Source organism: Mauremys mutica, chromosome 11 (genome assembly GCF_020497125.1).
Source record: "Mauremys mutica isolate MM-2020 ecotype Southern chromosome 11, ASM2049712v1, whole genome shotgun sequence".
Classification (NCBI taxonomy): domain Eukaryota; kingdom Metazoa; phylum Chordata; order Testudines; family Geoemydidae; genus Mauremys; species Mauremys mutica.
Genome location: NC_059082.1, coordinates 35,641,512 through 35,661,631, shown reverse-complemented (window position 1 = coordinate 35,661,631; position 20,120 = coordinate 35,641,512). Strand labels below are relative to the sequence as shown.

The 20,120-nt window shown below is 51.1% G+C and overlaps 2 protein-coding genes across 3 annotated transcripts in view; one reads left to right on the top strand and one right to left on the bottom strand.

Moving 5' to 3' along the window:
* The window catches only part of SCAPER (S-phase cyclin A associated protein in the ER), a 340,257-nt gene extending 338,135 nt beyond the window's left edge, over positions 1 to 2,122 (top strand). Inside the window, exon 32 of one of the 2 annotated variants that reach the window (XM_044979453.1) lies at positions 1,363 to 2,122. In XM_044979453.1, coding sequence (XP_044835388.1) covers positions 1,363 to 1,466 — 104 coding nt within the window. In that variant the 3' untranslated portion in view covers positions 1,467 to 2,122. Of the gene's footprint in view, positions 1 to 1,359 lie in introns of both variants that reach the window. The other variant, XM_044979452.1, reaches the window with a different exon arrangement.
* An 8,018-nt stretch (positions 2,123 to 10,140) lies between these two features.
* ISL2 (ISL LIM homeobox 2) lies at positions 10,141 to 19,665 on the bottom strand. The gene is made up of 6 exons (XM_044980349.1): positions 19,544 to 19,665; positions 18,595 to 18,784; positions 17,846 to 18,108; positions 14,258 to 14,541; positions 12,816 to 12,983; positions 10,141 to 10,925 (listed from the first exon to the last, which is right to left on the bottom strand). The coding sequence occupies exons 1-6, from the start codon at positions 19,599 to 19,601 to the stop codon at positions 10,809 to 10,811; spliced, it is 1,080 nt and encodes a 359-aa protein (XP_044836284.1). The 5' UTR covers positions 19,602 to 19,665; the 3' UTR covers positions 10,141 to 10,808.
* Between the last annotated feature and the right edge of the window lie 455 nt (positions 19,666 to 20,120).

The window sequence follows — 20,120 nt, the reverse complement described above, 5'->3', positions numbered from 1 at the left end:
TTCTCCTGTGATTATATGCATAAGCACTCTATCAGTTTGTAAAAGGTTACTGCATTGTTTTCCTGTGCTTGTAAATACCTTTGGAATGTGGAACATGATTAACCACTGCAAGCTACATTTTTGAAAGATGTTCATCTGAGACAGCCATTGCCTAGTAGTCTGACTTGAGATTTAGATGTGCGAGTGACTCAGGAGCTCATTTTGGGTTCTCCATATTCAGCATACAGTACAGTGGACCCTTTTATAGTCTTTTTTTTATTTCAAACACCAAGAAGTGATTCACGGTGATAACCAGTTAGCACATTGCAGTACATTTAACAGGATACTGTTAGGCAGTCAAGGTGCAAAATTGAGGCTTTGAGTTTTTTTAAAATGTTTACAAAATCAGATATTATAGCAGTTTCATGATACTTTTAATATCAATTAAAACATTTTTGGTTTGATCTGAAACAAACACTTTGCTGCAGTGTTTGTAACACAGACATTACAGCATTGTGTTTATGCATGAGAACCTGCAAGTGAAACAAATTAAAAACCAAAGAGAAAATGAACTGTTTTATTTTCATTGTCCAAACTGAATGAAAGACAAAAATACATGGTGACAAGTGAGTTTGATTTCTAAACTAATTCCAATTATAACAGTCTAAGGTATAATTAACAACATAATCAGGATCATTTTTTTAAATATATCATTTTAAACCTCAAGGATAATGTCCCGTTAAATAAACAAGGTTGGACTTTCATTCTACTTGATACAGGGGAATTTACTTTTTATATTGAACCATGAAGTGAATTATGATCATTTACAGTAGTTGAGGAGTCTGATCTTACAAACCTTTACTTTCATGAGTAGTCCCATTGACTTTACTGCAAGTACTTATGAATGAAAAGAGTACTAAAAGTTTGCAAGATAGGGCCCTAAGTTCCTGATCTTGCTATGAGCTTTCTGTGGGCAGATCTCTTCACCTTCATGAAACCCCGTTAAAGTAATTGGTAGCCAGTGACAAATGAGGGCAGTCTCAAAGCGGCTTAACTGAAAGGGACTGAATTGGTCCCTGACTGGCCCCAAAACACAGGGAGCACAAAGGTGCATAAAGCCCAGTTAATGTCTGGAGCAGAGCTTAGCTGGAACAGAGACTGATGCAGTAAGTGTCTTGCCATTACTTCACTGAGGTAGGATAGCTCGCTTCACCAAAAAAATAATCCATCCATAGTTGCATAGAACTGTTTTTCTGTGTTTTAAGGACTTTGTTTATAGGAAGTAAAAGAGGTGAATCAAGTTGAATTGCCCATGTTTTTTATTCTTGTTTCATTACCATATTGAGAGAATAGTTTGATAATTTTATGTTTTCTCTTTAGCAGAAAAATTCTTCACTTCCCAAGATTATCTTGAGCTGTCTAACAGATTCCCTTGCCAAGCCTGGGAAGAAGCACGACAGTTCTTCTTGAAAAAAGAGAAAAAATAAGTGTTTCATTTTGTTTCGATTTTTAAAACATCTAACATGTTAATGTTAAGCAATTTGTCCTAATTACATACTTTAAGAAACTGTTTTGGAAACTTCTAGATACTCTAAATACTTATGCTGTAGATATATATAATTTGCACTATTTATGTCTTAAGTACTGTAGATACTTTAAAGCGCTGTTTTTTAATTTTGAAAATTGTTTATTTCATTTACATACTACATCATGGTTTTGGTAGCTTCTACCCTATGATGTGTTCTTCTTGCACTGTAAAACTGCTGAAATTAGGTTACAAATATAGAAAATGTTATCTTCTATATATCTTGTAATAAAATAACTTATTCTGTTTGTAGTGTGACTTATTCAGATTACTATAGACCACAATTTCATAAATAGAAATAGAAGTCTTGAGGCATCTTTTGAATTAATCAAAATTTTGGCAAGTTTATGCTGAATTGACTCAATTTAGAGTTCATTTAGACTTTTCTTGTGATTTAGAATAAGATCATTTGTAATAAACTTTTTAAGCCACACACATTTTTAAAGTTTGAATAAGACTTTCATAATAATTGTTAAAAGATTGTGATGCATCTTGGTACTGTTAATGGTGAGTTTTCATAAAGCTATGTCAGGCAATATTAAAAAAACAATTACAGTGTTTCTGTTGAAAATAAGATTTTCTTTTGCTTGTTTAGCTAGGCTAAAATTATTTCTCAGAAATATGAGAGACTGTGGTGATTCAGATTACTATTCTACCTTGGTGAATTGTAACACTTACCAGGCAAACACAAACATGAGACAAAAAGGGAAAATATGGATATTATAAACTTATTCAAAACTAAACTTGAGAGAGGCATTAAAAAGGGTGTAACAAATGCCACTATGATGTTGTAAGCAAATAAAAAATTGTATTGTAGAATGTTTAAAGAATGTTGTATATTGTATAAAATCAGACCCCAGGCTTACAAACTGATATGCGAACACTGGGGTGAGTATCTTGAAGAATAGTGTTACAGAGCTCCCCACCATACTCAGGAAGAGTTTTAATTATGGATTTTGCAGGCTCCCTTTCCTTTCCCTTTTTTTTTCTTTTTTCCCCCATTTTTCCTCAATGTCAAGATTTGTGCATGTAAATACATTTGTTCGCTCTAAGCCAGCCAGCCACTGTCAGGTCAGTCTGTTTAACATAACAATTTTCAGTCACAGCAGAGATTCTGATGGTACATGCCTCAGTGATAACATGAAGGATGGGGCAAGGGAAGGAAGACTCTGATTAGAAAGCAGACAATGTAGAAAAGAATCTGAAAAATCAAAGTTGTTGCCATAGGAAATAGAACACTGTCATTATGATAAAGCTCTGTGCACATTTACAGTGCTGCATACATAATAATCAAATGTTAAAATATATAATTGCAACACTTCACTAATCCAAAGATATAAAAGCACCTCACAAACAGCCCTGTCAAGGAGGTAGTATTCCTAGATTGCAAGCTCCTTAGAGGCAGGGACAGTTTTTGTTCCGTGTTTGTACAGCACTTAGCACAATGAAGTCCTGATTCATGACTAGGGCTCCTTCTAGCTATCGTAATACAAATTAATAGTAATATCCCCACTGTAAAGATGCAATTGGGAGAAAAGAACCCAGTTCCCTGCCTAAACAGAGCACACTTGAACTCTGTCAGTCTCTGGGCCAGTCCCTGCACCTATTCAAGTCCATGGCAAATTGTCCCTCTGCAGTGTGAACAGGATGGGACCCTCTATTTTTCAAGAGTTTCTGAGCACTTCAGTGGTTGTGTAACAATCTCCTCCTGCTCACAAACTACTGGCAGTGGCTGGATGCGAGTGTCAGTTGCAGCTGGAAAGGCACTCAGTTCACAATGTCACTATATTTCAAGGTTTCCTACTTTCACAACCAAAGGGGAATTTGAGATTAAAAATTCCCAGAAACAGGGAAATCCAAGACGGAAAATATTAAATTTGCTGTTGATGTTAATAATGAGGGAACAAGAGGGCACTTTATTTCCTGACTTTCTCACTGCCACTGCTTTTTATGAGCAGCCAAATGAGTTTTGGGGGAAAGGATTAAGATAGGTTGCCTTTTGTTTTCTTGTTAAGGTCTCTAAACCTATTTAAAGTATCCATCTTGCTGGCTGGAACAGTCTGTGGTTCTTGGAAATACCAAGCATTTGGGCTACAGCAGCCATTAAGTAGATTTAAAGCGTTTGCAGACAGGTCCCAGAAGGATCATGAGCAGCTTTGATCACCAAGGATTCATTCAAGCTTTTTTTCTGGGACAGGAAGGTGGGGTAGCCGGTGCTTAAATACTTTATTCAGTAGAAAACAGCCCCTTGCCAACAGCGTTCAGAGCAGGCTAAAGAAAACAAGCCCTTGTGTGATATTGGAGGGGTTTCGGCCATCTCTTTTCAGAAGCTCGCTATTTGTGGTGCCAGTCGTGGGGCTCTGCTTGAAGGAGGGCTCATTGCTCAGGTGAGTGGACTAGCCAGGGGGCAGCAATGACAAGCAGGTAATTGAATGTACCCCACAGGTTCTCAGGCCCAATGCTGGGATGAGGGACACCCCTGTGAGTCCAGCTGCTCAGCTCCCCTTGATTTCAGTGAGTCTGCCCAGGTGTGAGCACAGAATTTGGGAACAGATCCTTGGTTCACCCTGTGTAGACAAGACAAAAATTAAAACAAGCCAGAGGTTTGGCAAACTGACCTGTCCAGCAAGCCCCACAGAGGTTTCCAATACAATTGCTATCTCTGCTCTACTCTCTTGCCCCGTTTCCACTTCCACACCAGCCACAGGATCTTCAAGCCTGTCTGAGTCTCTGGAGATTTTCCAGGCAGGGATGTGCCAGCTGCAATGAACCTTTTGTCACCGGGTTCTTCTGTCGTATAGCAGCCCTGCTTGGCTGCAATTCCTCTCCCTTATCATTAACCTGCTGAGGCCTGGTGGCCCTTTCCCCTGGGATGGCCTTTGCAGGCTCCTGGCACTGGGGAGGGCAGCGTGTCCATTTCCTCCAGACCTTGCTGTGCTCCCTGCATGTGATTCACTGCCTGAATTTTCAACTGGTGCATAAATCACAGTATTACTGGCGTCTAATAAATGTGCCATGGCTCGGATGAACCCAGATGGTGGAGACATTTGTCCTTTTAACATAAAACTTCAAACCTTTGTTTTTCTCCTTAGGAAGGGAGACAACAGGGTGGCAGGAGCTGAAGTGAAGGCGAAAGGAAAGGAATAGGCCTGGGAGGCCTTATTAAATCAAAACCCAACCCTGGTTGGGGTCTTGCTGGTTTCTGCTGGGCCCGATTCTGCATAGGGCAATTGTAACCAATGGGAGTCTGAGTGTGTGGCGGGTTCATGACAAGAGTCCAACGGGATTTAGGCTCCTCGCTCCCACTGACGCAGCCTGAAAACCCGGGTGGATCTGCCCCGGGTTCTGGTCTCAGGTTTGCTTCAGCGCCGGAGCTGTCCCCCTCCCCCACCTTCAGCTGTCTCTGGCGGCCAGGATCTGAGCCTAGCAGGTGGCCCCGGCACGAGGTCCGGAGGAGAAGGGAACGGTTCCCTCCGCCGCTAGCAGAGCGGCCTGGCGCCACCCCCGAGCAGTGCCGGGCAGAGGGGCCCGGCCCGGCGCAGCGCGAAGATGCAGGGCGGGGCGCAGCTCCCACCCGGGCCAGCCTCGCGCGCTGCCATGGCTCGTTAAAGCAGCTAATTGCCGCCCGCGGCACTGACAGGGGTGGCCCCCCAGGGAGGCGGGACCACGCGCCCCGCTGTCGGGCTGGAGACTCGCCGCAGCTGGCGCTGGGGTTTCCTGCGGGCGCTCACTGGGAAGGCGCAGGGCGCGCGCCAATCAGCCCCGCCCCCCGCGGGCGGCCCGGCCCGGCCCTTCAACCGTTCACGGGCAGCGCCCAGGGGCTGAGCCGCCCCCTCCCCGGGCCCGGCAGAACTACACAGGGAGGGGCCCGGGCCCGGCGCCGGCCCCGCTGCCTCCCCGGCAGACACCTGCCCCGGCGATAGGGGGCGCTGCGGCGTGACCCGGGCAGCAGCCCGGCCCCTGGGAGGCGGCGGCGGAGGAGCGGGACTGGGGGCCGCGCTGGGGTTTCAAGTTCCCTCTTCAAGGAGCCGCCCGGCCGGGCTGCGCTTTGTGGCCGGTCGCATTCCAGGGCCGGGCGGCTCCAGTCCCCAGGTGATGGGAGCAGCTTGTTTCAATCTAGGCGGGGGCGCGGCGGGGGCGCAGCGAGTGGCCACGGGCCCCCGCCCCGAGCCCGGCGGGATCGCGCCCGGCCGCCTCCCGGGGGAAACCGCCCCAGGAGTGACCCAGGCTGGGGCCCTCGAGCCACCCGCTGGCAGGTGAGCGCTGCCCAGCGCCGGGCATCATTCGTCCCTCCCGCTCCCCAGCGGGGTCTGCCTGGCCGGGCCGCCCCGCCGCTGAGCCCGGGGAGCAGGGAGCTCACCCGTCTCTAGGGGGGCCCAACCCCACTGCTCCCCACTCCCTCCCTGCCGCTCCCCGCCGGCGGGGGCCTGCTGGCCACACCAGGCTCCGCGCGAGGGGCTGGCCCGGGCTCCGGCTGCGCCAATTAGCGCGGGGGCTCGCGCGAGGTTGGCTGCTCCCAGACACTTCTCATTTGTCTAAATTACCCGAGTTGTTCTATTGGCGGCTCCAGCAGCAGCATCGCTCCGCCGTATGGCTTCGTGGACTCAGCAAACCTTAATGCGCGGTATTGACAGGCTCTGCCCCAACACAAACTACCCTGCAGCCGGGGAAAGTTCCCTCATCTTCCCTCCCTCTGTGTCCCGGTTTAGAGCCCGTTTTCTGCCCCACGCCCCTCCCAGGCAGCCCTTTCACCATCCCCGCCGCGCGCAGCTGCCCGGCGGAGCCTCCCACGTGGACCCCCTGTGCATCAGGCGCTTCAGCCCCTCTGCAAACTCAGGTGCTCCGGCTGTTTCCTCCCGGGTCCCGCAGCCCCCTGGCTTGCAGGCTGCTCGCTGCCTAGACCTTACCTGGGAGGATACTGGTATGTTCGCCAAGCATCCAACTTCTCCACTTCCCAGCACAGGTTAGTGACTCGGAAGTTACACTCACCAGGCGTCAAACAAACCTGCTGCAGCCCCAGAGAGCTGGGGCTAGACACAGAGTCACCCCAAAGGGCCCACCTGGCCCCCTGCCCGGCGCAAACCCTGCGGCAGACACACAATCCTGCCCGCTCATTGCCGGTGTACCGACACATTTCGAAACAGCCGGCAGGCGGGAGCGGAGATTTATCTGCAGCGCAGAGTTTAATGTACGGGGAAACCCCTGTGGGCTGGCGGGGACCTGAGCTTCCTTATTGATGCAACTAACCCAGCGGGGCGCTGACCCCAGCTCGGGGCCTGCAGCCTCCACCTGTCCCTGGCAGACAGGGCAGCCTCCCTTGGACAGAGCCGGCACAAAGGCAGGGAATGGCCGAGCGCTTCCTGCATTGCCCGGCTGCGGAGATGACCAGGGCCTGTTAGACACACAGCTACGGCCGCGCGCGCGGTGGATGCGCTCAATGCAGCGATTCCAATCAGCTCCCAACCCGCGCCGCTTAATGCAAACGAGGCAGCGCCGCCCCGCTCCAGCAGCAGCCCCGCGGGGTAGTCTCGGGGCGCTCGGCGGAGATGAGGGGAAGGTGTCTGGAGGTGCTGCCCTTGACTCAGGTCGGGCCCCGCCTGCCCCTAGGGGAGAGCTGGAGGGCTGAGTGAGCAGGACTGGAGGGAGGGGAGCGGTCTAGGTTAAGTGCACACGATCTGCAAGGATCCAGCAGCGCCCATTCCAAGCCTGCCCGGGCAGTGCGGAGGCGAACCTGGTCCTTATTAACCCAGCCTATCTAGACTCTTATCTCGGAGTTTGCAGGCCCATTTCCTACACCCGGGAGAAAGAGCTTGTTAAAGGCAAAGTTCTGCTGTCTCTCGGGAACTAGAAGAAAACCAGACTTCGGGCCCTTTCCACCGTCTCCCCATCACCCACTCCCGGCCCCCAGTGACGTGCCTGCAGCCCCGCTGGCCCGAGGGGCTCCTAGGAGGACACAGAGAGACACGCCTCTGAGCACAGCCCAGCTCTGCCCCTCGCTCAAAGCCCACAACACTGCTGGCCAGACCTAAATCCACCCGCAGCTCCGTCCGTGGGGCTCTTCTAGCCCCGTGCAGCTGGCATCTGCCTTGCGCCAGACCCTTGCAAGGGGGCAAGTTCCCATTGCCGAGGGGGAGGGGGTCGGAGAGCTGGCACCGGAGGGTTAAACAAAGGGTTAAATATTTGTGACTGAGAACCCGAGCCTCCAGCTCATGGCCTGGCCCGGGGGCCTGGTGGAGATTCAGTATCTGCCTCTTATTTCCTGCGATCACTAGTCAGTTTCTCTTTAAAACACACACAGAGAGGGCCGGCGGCGGGGTTTGAAATGTCACACCAGCTGACCTGGGCACGGCCTATCCAGGGGCCATTGCAGCAAGCGGGGCCCCTCCCTCCCCAGAGAAACCCTTCGCCTTTGGGTCTGCAAAGAAAATAAACCCAGGACACGCCAGACTGGTTCTCGGAGGGGAACTAGCAGCGCCCGTAACGGAGGGTGGTTGTGGCTCCCTTCAGTGTATCGCTTGCAGGTGATGCCAAACCCAGATAAGGAGCCGCCCAGCCTTCGCCTCTGTCTAGACGGGAGAATTAATAAATGCAACTAGATTGATCACATCACAAATCCACTCTGGGGACAGCCAGGACAAACGAGCCACTCGCGGGGATCCCAAACTGCTGTCACAGGATTTAGCGCGTTAATTAGCTCGTTGCTACGTGGCCTGTAAAAGGTCGAGCCGGAGGCTTGTGTCTGGGGCTCGGTGGTTATTTGCCTCACTAGATACTAGCGATTCCCTGTGTGGGGGCTGTTCTCTGGGGGATCTCCCCGGCTTCTGCCCCTCGCCTCCCCTAGGTGCAAAGGGTTTTATTGCTACAGCAGAGCAGTTTAGGGTAAGCGGTTTGCACCGCCTGGACAAGGCTAGGCCTCTTCCGTGGCATGCCCCGTAACAAAATAAAAGGATACTTGTTGCTAAATGCCACGGCCTGGGCATTGCAGCCCGGGAGACAATGCATTGCAGGCGGATCTGTGCCGAAAAGCCAGTTACACGGACTGCAGCGCTATTAGCAGCCTTGTAAACTGAAACCCAACCTGAGCGCCGTCCTAATTGTTAGTTATGCAGCTACCGAGCAGAACCGAGGTGTGCGTGTCCGCGGCGGGAGCAGCGGCTGCTTAGTCACCGCTGGGCCAGGCTTTGGTGCGCGGTCAGCGAGTGCCAGCTGCGGCCTGGGCTGCTGACAACGCTGCCCATTGCGGCCGACACAGGAGGGAAGTTTTGCCTGGGTGAAGGGCGGCGGGAGAGGGGCTTTAACTAACTACTTGGGTGGGACGGTGGGTGAGAGAACTAATACACAGCCAAGCTCAAGTCATTAGCCCTACTAGCAGCCAGATTTGCCCTCTTTTGAGTGCGCCTTTACAGCGGTGGAAGGGAGCCTAATGCAGATTCATCCTCAGCTCCTTATTGAACAGCAAATATATGTCACACGCCCACGCTCTAAAGGTGCCTTCACCCCTCGCCCCGCATGAATCGGAGACGTCCTGATATAAAGAGTGGGGGAGGGGAAGTAACCTTTGGCCCAGTGACATTCTCCTGGGAAGAACCTGGGGCCGGGTGACTGCCCAGTCCCTGTTCGCCCCGGGCAGTTCACTTTCCCTGTGAATTAGGATCCCAGCAGCTAAAGCCGGACAAACCCAGAGCCCGCTCCATGCACTGCCTTGTGGGGGAGGGCGCAGGACAGGGCCTACATGTAAATACAGTAACAGAATCACAGGTGAGAGCAAAACAGCTCCCAAGTCTGGTGCTACGTTTAATAGATTTGTAAGGACACCCCCAGCCGCTGGCAACTGAGTGTGAGCTGAAATAAGAAGCTGCAAAGAGAAGCAGAATTACAGCCAGCCCTGCCCAGCATTTCTATGCTACTGCCCAGGAGATGAAATCTCTGTCTCTTACTGCTGAGAAAACGAACGTGTTCAGCAGGGATGCACTGGGACGAAGGGCGGCTTGAACTGGGGTTTTGAAAAGTGGTTCAAATTGAAACTGGAAATAATTTTATTTTCTAATTTAAAAATACCCTGTAATAGCAGACAGGATGCTTTAACAGGTAGTGCCATGATTCAGGAAGGCAAATCGATTACATTATACAATCATTACCGGGGGGGGGGGGGGAATTCAGCTTTTCCTTTTAATCTCAATCAAAATCCAAACTAGGGTGTTTTTAATATAAATTGATAACAAAACAGTTATAAATAATGCCGTTCGATGAACGTGGCTAGTTTGATTAGCTCAATATTACTGGGAGCTCGTTAGCAACACGGATTCCTGCTGCTCCGTGTATTTCTTTAAAGCCTCTGATACCATGGCAGAAGAGGTCATTTATCTATCTTGTTTCTAGTTTGACCATTTTGATTCCGGATGGTAATTTCGAGCTGCAGATTTGTTTTCAAGGATGGCCCCTCAGAATTATTTTCGCAGAATTTTCACCCTTGGTGTCTCTTTATTCTTCACCCGACAGAGCTGGTTAACAACACACACATGTTGCAGCACTTTCCAATGAGGTTATTTTTTATTAAAATCAAAATATTAATCCCACTATTAACTGCTGCTCTGACAATAAATAACAATAACTTACTTTTGTTCTTTATAGGCTCAAACAATCTGTCCTCCGTCCACAAGATAACTTAACATTTTCAATAAAAGTCTCATTTCCATATATATGTTTTCCAGCAATCATGCGGCTTGGGAGGGGTTCCTTTCCCCCCACCCAAAACAGGACAAGGTTCTCAAGTCAGGGATAATGCGGAGTATGGAATGATCTCACTCATGTGGTGCTGTGAGACACTGGGATGGAGATGACTACTCAAAAGACAACATCGAGCTGAGATGATTTAACTGGCTTCCAACAGTCTTAGGACACAAAAGATCCATTTTTCTTCCAAAAAGGAAAACGAAACAAAAAATGTACAAACTACCATTATACAGTACGTGATTTGGGGGCTAATTTTAGTAAATCCACATTTCCTCTGGGAGAACAAAAAATCCGCAAGGAAAAAAATAAGGGGGGGGAGTTCTCTCCAGTCTGGTGAAGGCAGCTAGAATCCTGGTGCTTTTTGGCAGTCAAGACATATTTTTGTTTGTTTTTAAATAATATTTTTATAAAAAGTTTTGTTTGGAGCTCTGGGCCAGCCTGAGGCTGGGCTTGTCTCATGCAGGGAGCAGGAGCATGCGAAAGTCCAAATCCGCTGGGGTGTGTGCTGGTCTCACGTCTCCACAGGACTGGGTACCATGCTGTTGGGGGTGTCAGGTAACTGGGAAGACAAGGAGGTCACATCGCTGCCAGAAGAGTTACCCAATGAGCCAGATTCCGAAAAGGATACCTGTGGGGGAGAGGAAAGGGAGGGGGGAGATGGGTGAGAGCGATGTGAGCAGAATTCAGAGCCCCCAATCCCTGCCTTATCTAGACTGGGGGAAGGTTTTTTTTATCGTGTTAACCCGTTTTAATTAGACGCTGCTAAAAAAAAATACTCTAGCACCAAGTGCAAGGCAGAGTTTAAAAACTAGCTAAGATTCACCTGCAGCAGAGAAGCAGCTAAAACACAACATACCCTGTCTCCTCCAGGGTTTGTACACGTTTTAGTTCAAACCTGTTTAAATAACACTTGTTCTAAACCGAGCCTCGACCTACCCAAGCAGGGATGCCCATGGCTAAAGAACCCCTCCATCCTGTTCAGAGTAATGCCATAAACACCTATTGTCAGGGGCTTACACAACCCGCAGATCCCTTCATTCTTCCTCTTGTCCACATTCAAACCACAGCGCCCCTCTGCCAGGCAGGGCTTGTGCTGGCAAAACAAACCTCATCCTTCATAAAAGGATAGGACATGATTACCGATAACTAACTACACAAACCAAGCTGATGAGAACCCAGGCGTCCTTGAGAGAAGTTCCCTCCTCCTGGCGGAATCCTACTGGGCACTATGGCAAAAAGATCTCCCCAGCTCAGCGGTGCTGCACACTCCTACTGCAAGCCCCAGGGATGTCTTTGCAATGGGAAGAGGCTCTCCTGCCCATTAAGAAATCTGCTAGACTTTTCGAAGTTAATTTCAGACTAGGCAGTGGTCCAGTGGCAGTTGCGCAGCGCTGGGCTCCACATATCACAGGGTGATGTATGTGCAGCATATTTCATCAATTCGCTCTTCCAATGCTAGTAAATGATCGTTTAATTATTCATACAGCACTCCTGTCTCACTTTCCCATTATATTAACTAAACATAACACAAGATTAATTTTTGATTATCTGCTAAAACATCCTAGCGGAGGAGTACATTAACGGGGGGCTTCGTCCGCTTCTTTTTCTGCGCCCGATTCTCCTCCACAAACACCCGGCTCAGAGCAAAGTTAGCGCGGGCTGGGCATCGGAACGGGAGTGTTAAAACCCAGAGCGCCCGTGGGCGGCCAGCCCCTGGAATCCTCACCCACTTTCCATTGACTTCAGTGCCGGTTTTGCCCGTCTAGAGAGAATTTCAGCGTCTAACTAGGAATGAGAAACTCCGGAGTCAGAATGTCCGGATCTGGCCCCTTGTAACTGTTTACTAGCACATGGTCAATTATAAACCACTAGCTGATTTGTCCCGGGGAATTTCTCTCGCTTCCTTTTTCCAAGTGCCACGGCACTGGCTGTTTTGGTTTGTTCGTTAATAAGGACACTTCCTATTCCCTTGCCAAAGGGTGCGGGGGACCGCTGAAATGGGCACGCACCAGGCACAAGTGCCTATCTCTAAGCTCCTTTCTACCATTACTGGTCTCCTGGCCGTTTAACGTTTCTGTTGCCCTTCTGTGGATCAGAGCTCCTGCCCCAGGGAGCTTATAGTCTAAGGGAGGGGATGGGGGGGGCGTTTACCATGTAGATTCAGTTGCCAAGACAGCCTGTATTCAGGGGCTGCATTGGGCTGAGCTCCCATGGGAACAGCCCTTTTCTCTAATTCACATGGAAATGGACCTAGGGAAATGGCAGTGTGGGTTGCTAGAGCTCCTGAACCATTCCTCCTCCGGGCACTGGGTGACTGTCAAGCCCCAAAAATCTGGGCACGGGGATCCCCGGATGCACTTCGGCTCCTAACTTCTAGTGATGTCAGTGGGAGTTGGGAACCTTCGCGGACGCGATGCTCCAAGGAGCAGGAGGGAGTGGGCAGATCACGCTGGGGGAGTAGAAAATAAAGAGCAGGCGGAGGGACCCGCACCCGCAGCCGAGCCGAGCGGCCTCTTACCAGCTGCTGGAAGGCAGGTTGGTCCAGGTCGCTCTGCAGTGCGAATTCACTGAGCGCTTTCCACGGGGGCTGGTAGGTCTGGACCTCCACGGCGTTGCCTTGCACGGCGCTCTCATGGCGGATGGGGCTCCCGGCCACCAGGGGGGTCCCGGTCAGGCCCTGCAGACTCTAGAGGGGGAGACAAGCAGCAAAGTCTCAGCCGGGCGGGCTCTGCGGTATCGGGCGTGGCCCGGGGCCTTGCAGGGGCCGCAGGAGACAGCGCCAGGGCGCGGGTTCTCCCAACGCAAGAGCGGTCCTGATTCTCTACAACCGCGGCTGGCCTCCCCCTGGAGCCCGCCCCAGCGCTGCGCTCCCGGCTCCCTGGGCCCGTGGAAGCGCCAGGTGCGGGAACCTGTCCTCCCTCCCTCCCGCCGAGAACCCGGCAACCCCTCGGTTCCACCCGCTGCTCGCGGCAGGCGCTCCGAGGGGAGCAGGGCCCGGGCCCTTGGTTCTACCCGATCCCAACAAGAATGGAGTTACAGAATCACTCCCCCGGGTTTCGTTCTCAGTGCCTCCCCCGGGCTCTCCTGCAGGCTCACGCCCCAACGTGCCATCTCGGTCCGGGATTCCACTTGCACAAATTATTATCAGATTGACATGATTTGGTTGTAACCGAGCACCCAAAAAGAAAAGGGTCAACCCAATATTTAGGGCTCTCCCAAGAAGTTAAAAAAACACCCAGAAGGGTGTTTGTTTGAGCAACTAAGAGCACTTTCCCTTTGGGTTGAGCGTTATTTTGTTATCGTTTTGAACAATGTCCCGAGTGCAAGATTTAAGTGTCTGTCATGACAAAACAGCTTTAACTTAACCCCCAAATATCTTAATGGGTCACGGCCAGGTTCATAAGAACAATTCATGCATTTTAAAAACTACATCGCTTTCTTTATGTAGCCAACAAACCCGTAGATTATTAAAGCGGAACGATTTTTGTTAAATCTAGCTCGCTGGTCCCTATTCCTGCTGTGTGTTTACTCTGCACATGTCTCTCAGGCTAGTCCGTTTCACTTTTGGTTTCTGGTCAATTTGTAGCCAGTTTCACTTCTGGGGGTTGCATTCATTCATTTAACACATCTTTACTATTGGATTTTTGTTTTAAATCCATACAAACATTTCTGTGGATCTTAGGAATAGTGTAAATAGATATAGATATAGAATTGGTCCCTGGGAGCTGGTTTATCCCATAAAAGGGAGCGTGGAGCAGAGGGGATGTCTTGTACAAATACCCCAGGGCTGGGCTGTTACGCACCCACACAGACATTTTCTCCACCAGATATTTCCATGTGAGTAATACTGGGGGGAAATCAAGGGCCAAGGCCAAGAGTCCTCGGGAACTACAGGGAGAACCGTTCCCTCCTGCAAAATGGCCCCTGCCCGGTGGGTGGAAAGAGATGCTCTGCTCTTACTGTCTTGTCGCTGTGCTGCTGCTGCTGCAGCTGCTTCATCAGGATGGATTTCTTCTTGTCCTTGCAGCGCTTGTTCTGGAACCAGACCCGGATCACTCTGGGGCTCAGGCCGGTCATCTCCACCAGCTGCTCCTTCATCAGCGCGTCCGGCCGCGGGTTGGCCGCGTAGCAGGTCCGCAGCGTGTGCAGCTGCTTCTCGTTCAGCACCGTCCGGACGCGGGTGGTCTTCTCCGTCTGCTTGTGCACGTGGGGCCGGAGAGAGGGCTGGCGGCCGGGCACGGAGTCTGCAGCGGGGCGAGGGGGAAGCGACCAACTCCAGTTAGCGCTGGGGTCTGAGCCCCTTCCCGGGGCGCCCCTAGCCCCAGCCAGGCCGCGAAGGCAGCGTGGGGACGGATGTATAGTGATCTCTGGCCCGGCCTGTGTTCATGGCGCAGAGAATTGCAGGCAGGCACCCTCCCCTGCTGCAGTGAAGCCCCCCCCCCGGATAAACTCTGGGGGGTCCCCGGGGAGGGGGGTCCCTGCTAGGGGCTTCCCTGAAGCGAGGGGTTGCAGCTAAGCCCTTGCACTAAATATAGCCTGGGAGATTAGCTTGCCAGGCCCAGCGCTCCTGAGCCGGTGCGGCCTGCGTCTCCTCTGAGATAAAAGGCCATTTCCACCCGCACCCCAAAGCCGGAGCTGCCCCCCCTCCCAGCACAGCCAGCCAGCGAGTTGTGGGAGCCACTTTGCGGTGGCGGAAGCGGTTCCTGCTTCCCCAGCCGGGTAGGCAACAGGGAGACTCGGAATCACACACACTGCAAGGCGGGGATGCCAGGGCTCAGCCCAACACCCAAGGGGGGGGGTCGGTACTTTACAGCCCACCAGGCACTGGGGGAAGCTGCTGCCGCCACCCCCAGGAACAGGCTCTGGCCGCAGGGGTTCTTGAAAACAGGGCGAACAAATACAAGTCAGGCAGGAGGAAAATCGCCCCGAGACTCACTTAACCGGGGCCCCGAGCCAGAGCTGCCCTGCACCCAGCGGCTAGGCCCGGCCCAGCACCGCGCTGCTTCCCGACTGGGAAATCGGGGAAGAAAGTGACTCTGTCGAGCAGGACATTTCATGGGGAAAGCCCGGGTGGGGGTTACAGGCTCGATAAATAACCCACCGCCCCCCATATTAATTATTCCCAAACGGGCATTTTGCCCCTGAGATTTGACCATTAGATTTTATATCAAGTGCAAATTTCCCAGGGATCTAATCAGGGCCGGCTCCGCTCACCCAGCCACCCAGCGCGGCCTGTTGCAGAGCGCAGGGCCCGGGGAACAGAGTTAAAACCCGTTCAATCAAACAGCCCACCGGGGCCTGGGGCGAACGGCCGGGACCGGTGCCCCCGAGCGGAGGGGAACGAGCCGGATGATCAGGAGAAGAGGGTGCTCAAGTGCTAACTAGCCAGCAATTGTGACCCTGTCCATTAATCTCCGCGCTTCTTCCATGCCCTGGGAACGGTAGGATCTGCACAGCTTTCCGCGGGCGGGGAGGACTCCGGGAAACACCCTTAGCCGGGATTTCTACTGGAAAACAGTGCAAATAGGAGCACCTCTCACGCGGCGGACGGGAGAGCGTCCTTAATAATCAATAACACGGGCGGTATAAAATCGCCCGCAGAAGGGGAAACGCCGGCTTGCCGCGATCTTTAACTAGTTAACTACAATCAGTCAATAATTATCATTCAAAAACATCGTGAGCAGAGTAGCCAAAACAGGACCAGGCTAGAATCTTTATCGAGACGCAGCGGCATGACCGCCGTATAATCTCGATATGCACAGATCCTAATCAGCCAGCACAAATACACCTCAAAACAGACAATCGAAACCAGGTCTGCCACGCTTTCTCCATCGGATCTCGGCTTCTTGCAGACGGGGTTTGTTTTGTTTCTACCATTAATTTCTCTCTGATCAGAGGAATAATCTCGCTTCGGTTCCCTTCATACTCAGTGTTGGTGTTAGCAGGGGTGGTTTGTTTTTGGTTTTTTTACTTTTGCAGCTCGATATTTTTAAAATCCACGATTTTGTTTCCGAGGAGTGAAACTTCACCCTTCTTGAAACAAACCAGCCGAACTAATCCATGGCCTAAACCAGCGGCCGAACAGAGTGCAGGCCCAGGGCTATTATTCCCGCAGGAAAGGAGGGCAGCCTAGGAAAAGCACAGATTGTGCACGAAGATATACCCCCATCCTAGCTGACTTTCTCCCCCCGAATGATAGAAAGCTGCCCCGGAGTGTGCAGTGACTGGGGAAGCAGGCCTGGCTCTCTCATACTCACACCGCTCGAGCTCTAGTCCCGTTCACACTGAACGCGCCAGGACCGCTGCCGGGGCTGTCCCGCGGTTAGCGAGCGCTTCGCAGCCTGTTGCCGAGGCAGTTCAGGGTGCCTTGGCTGAAGCCCCGTTATTCCAAAACCTCCCAAGCGCAGCCGTTGTTTGGACTTGTCTTCCCGCTCCTGTGTGCTCGCCTACACATTACGGGACTGCCTCTGGAGCTGGAGTTAGGGCAAACGCTGCAGATCCATCTGTCGAGCTGCTCTCCTGGGCCAGAGCCCATCACCCTAGTATCTGAGCACAACTGCCTTGGGGTTGGGAGCCAGCAGGGTTTGGCCCTTAGCGGATGAAGGCCGGTTAAATGGCACTGGGCCTCACCCCAAGGGGACAGCCATCTCTCTAGCCTCCTGTCCTGGCTGAGATCCCCTCCCGTGCCTCTTGGCATCACTGCAGTGTCTAGAACAGGCTATGTAGCCGCTCCCCGGCTCTGCCATGTTCCTCTAGCTTTCCCCACGAATCCGCTGCTGCTCCCGTGGGCACCCAGGGCTGTCACAGTCCCTCTCCCCTGCCCGACTGGCTGGCCTCACTGAGTCCCACCTCCCTCCCTCCCTCCCCAGGTGCGCTGGTTTTGGTTTTGTTTTGGCTGCAGCTACTTGGAGCTCGATATTCAGCCTCCTGGACTGTATAACGCTCGCCCAGCCCCGTAGCTACTTCGATTCCCTTCTCAGCCGCCTCCAGCCACCCCCGCTCTGCCCTCGCCCAGCCCGCCTCTCCCTCTCCTCTTCTAGGTGTGTACAGAACCTCACATTTCCCTGGCAAGTGGCCTGCAGCGTCCAGTCCCTCCCACTCCCCAGACGCAGAAGAAAGAGGCCTACACGGAGGAGATGGAAGGGGGGCGGGGGAGAGGTTCCCAGTGTGGGGCCAGGTGGGAAACACTTAAAAACTGCGGAGTCTCTGGCCAAACCTCCTAGGCCTCCATAACTCAGCACATCGTGGTGGAGATAACAGATGTATTTTCTGTAGCCATATAAGAGGGACAACTAACGATATAAATAAATGTCCCTGCACCATTAATAGGCAGAGGCAGATTAGATAGAAAATTATTCATACATCTATCAGTCTCGCCAGATCCCAGCCACAGGGCTATAGCAGTTTGTACAGTGCATGGCATTGTACCCCAGGGATAACACTACACGGGGGGGGGGGGGTGGTCCATGCCCCGTATTTACGGAGCTAGCTGATGATCTCATACCCCCAGGTGGGCCCGAGCGCCTGGCAGATCTGTTGCTCCTTTACCTGATAGATGCAGGCCTCTGGTGCTCTGTAAATGGCCGGGGCTCCTGGGACTCTCCGCCGAGCTCCTGTCCAGCAGAAGGCCGTGGTCGGCCCGACAGAGCAGCTCGTGGTCCCGTAGAGAGAACTCATCCCCGGGCAGGAGCTGGCGGCTGCAGACAGAGCAGCGGAAACATTCGATGTGATACACGTTCTCCCGGGCTCTCATCACCAGATCACTGCTGCTGAATCCCACCTTGCACTTTGCACACTTTATGCCGAATAACCTGCCGGGAGAGAAAGGGCCATGAAGCTACTACACGATCACCCCCACTGATCCCAGCTCACCCTCCCCAGTGACTAATCACCCCGGCTGCGAAACCCAGAGGGTCCCCTCTGCTCTCTGCCTAACAAATCTGACCCACTCATTCAATTCGATAAGGGGGCTCGGGGTCAATAGGAAAATTTCCCCTTACCCACATTTTTCTGTAACAGGCATTAGGGAATGTGCAGCTCAATACTGCCTCTTGCTCGCCGACATGCTGGTTATTATTAATATTCTTGTTTGGTTGTATCAATTGTTAATAACTTCCTGTCTCCAAAGCCGAATAAACAGGAACGTAATTTGTCCTGATCACAAAAGTATTGGCTTCCCCCTTTAGCAAGCAGGGGGAGGTGCGATTTCACAGATGGGGAGCTCTTTAAATTAGCTCTTAAGAAATCGGTCGGAGGAAAGTTTTTTTTTTAAATAGATAAAGAGCTTTTTGAATCACCTGATATAATCCCTTTTACAGTATGTCTTGCCATCTCTCACAAAACAAGTGCAGGTTTCATCCAAGTACTGGCTGCATTCAGCGCATTTGAGACATGCTGCATGCCACTCGAGGTCCGGGGAGACCTTCAGGATGTACTGGTCATGGATCTGACTCCCACAGCCCACACACATGGCAATTCCGGGCTTTTCTACCAGTGGAAATGAGCAGAGGAAATTTAGAACGTATACTGGAGGCATCTCATTTCTAATCAGAACTGTCTCAAAGGACTGCAATCACAGAGGCATTCGTAATTAGGAGACATTCTCTAGTAATGTTCAGGCAATGGAAAGAAAGAAAGAAAAAGGTGAAATCGATAAACTGCAGCAATCAGCTATTCTGCATATATTGTTACTTTTACAGTTACCTGAACTGCAAGGAAATTTTACAGAAGCAATTGGTAGGTGTAAATACTGGGATAAAGGTTGGAAAATATAGAACTGGAAGATATTTAAACACAATGGAAAATCAGATGAACTTTATCTGCCGGTTATTTCATCGGCATTTATTATTCGTCTTATTTAAAAACAACAACTAGGCTCTTCTTTTCCTCTTTGCATTTTTCTTATTGTATATATTAATAATTAATGACGAATGCCTGAGCTATTAGAATAAAAGGCATCCAAGGAGCAAACCCCAACAAAACATTTATTTAGTCTTTAAAAAGAAAAAAAAGAAACAACGAATTCTGCAGCCCGAGATCGTGACACAGCAAGATAAAATAGCTTTTACTTTAAAAAATAACAAAAAGCAATAAATTGTGCAAGAGCAAAAATAATCATAGTTTAAAAAATGCACGATTTTATAATGGTCTCTAAAAGTATCTCTGTAAATAAACCACTTGTAGAATCAACTTAAACGTTTCAAGTAAAATATTTACAAGTATCATTCAGATCAAAGATCAACTTACTCTTGGAATGATCCCCCATAGCACCCAGAAAAGGATAATGAAAAATAATATCCACCATGCAGAAAGAGATGTGTGCAAAGTGTTATGATGCAGAAAGAGCAGGCTGCCTGCCCAGTGCCTGCTGTTTGCTAACTAACTACTCCAGCCTGGAGGAGTTGGAAAGTGGAGCCTGCCCTGTCCCATACGCAGCATGACGTCAGCACGCATCAGCCCGCTGGAAGGGAGCGGGGGAGCAGTGACTTCACCAGGCCGCCAGAGCAGCCCCCAGAGGCGATTGGAGGCGATGGAGAGGGAGCGAATTGATTGGCCAGGAGTGAACAATGGAACGCGGAACGCCGAGCAACACACAAAGATTCTTTCTCGCTCAGGTCCCCCCACGCTTCAAGAAGCAGCAGTTCCCTCACTGTTTACCTGGTCTGAGAGTCCCTTCTAGCCAGCAGCAACTGCTCCTCCAATCTGCTTCAGAGCTTTCCATTCAAGAGGTGATTATTACACTTGTGTGAGAGCTGAAATCCAGACATGCCCCTAGCCCTCACTCCTATTGGAATGAGACTTTCTCCTTTCCGGATTAATTACT

Bases quoted from the DNA above. Each gene is read 5' to 3' on its own strand.
- ISL2 (XM_044980349.1), bottom strand. From the start codon at position 19,601: ATGGTGGATATTATTTTTCATTATCCTTTTCTGGGTGCTATGGGGGAT. The intron at 18,109-18,594 runs GTGATTCAAAAA...CTCTCCCGGCAG, and splicing joins TGTAAAAGGGATTATATCAG to GTTATTCGGCATAAAGTGTG. The intron at 10,926-12,815 runs GTAAGAGGCCGC...TCTCCCCCACAG, and splicing joins AACCTGCCTTCCAGCAGCTG to GTATCCTTTTCGGAATCTGG.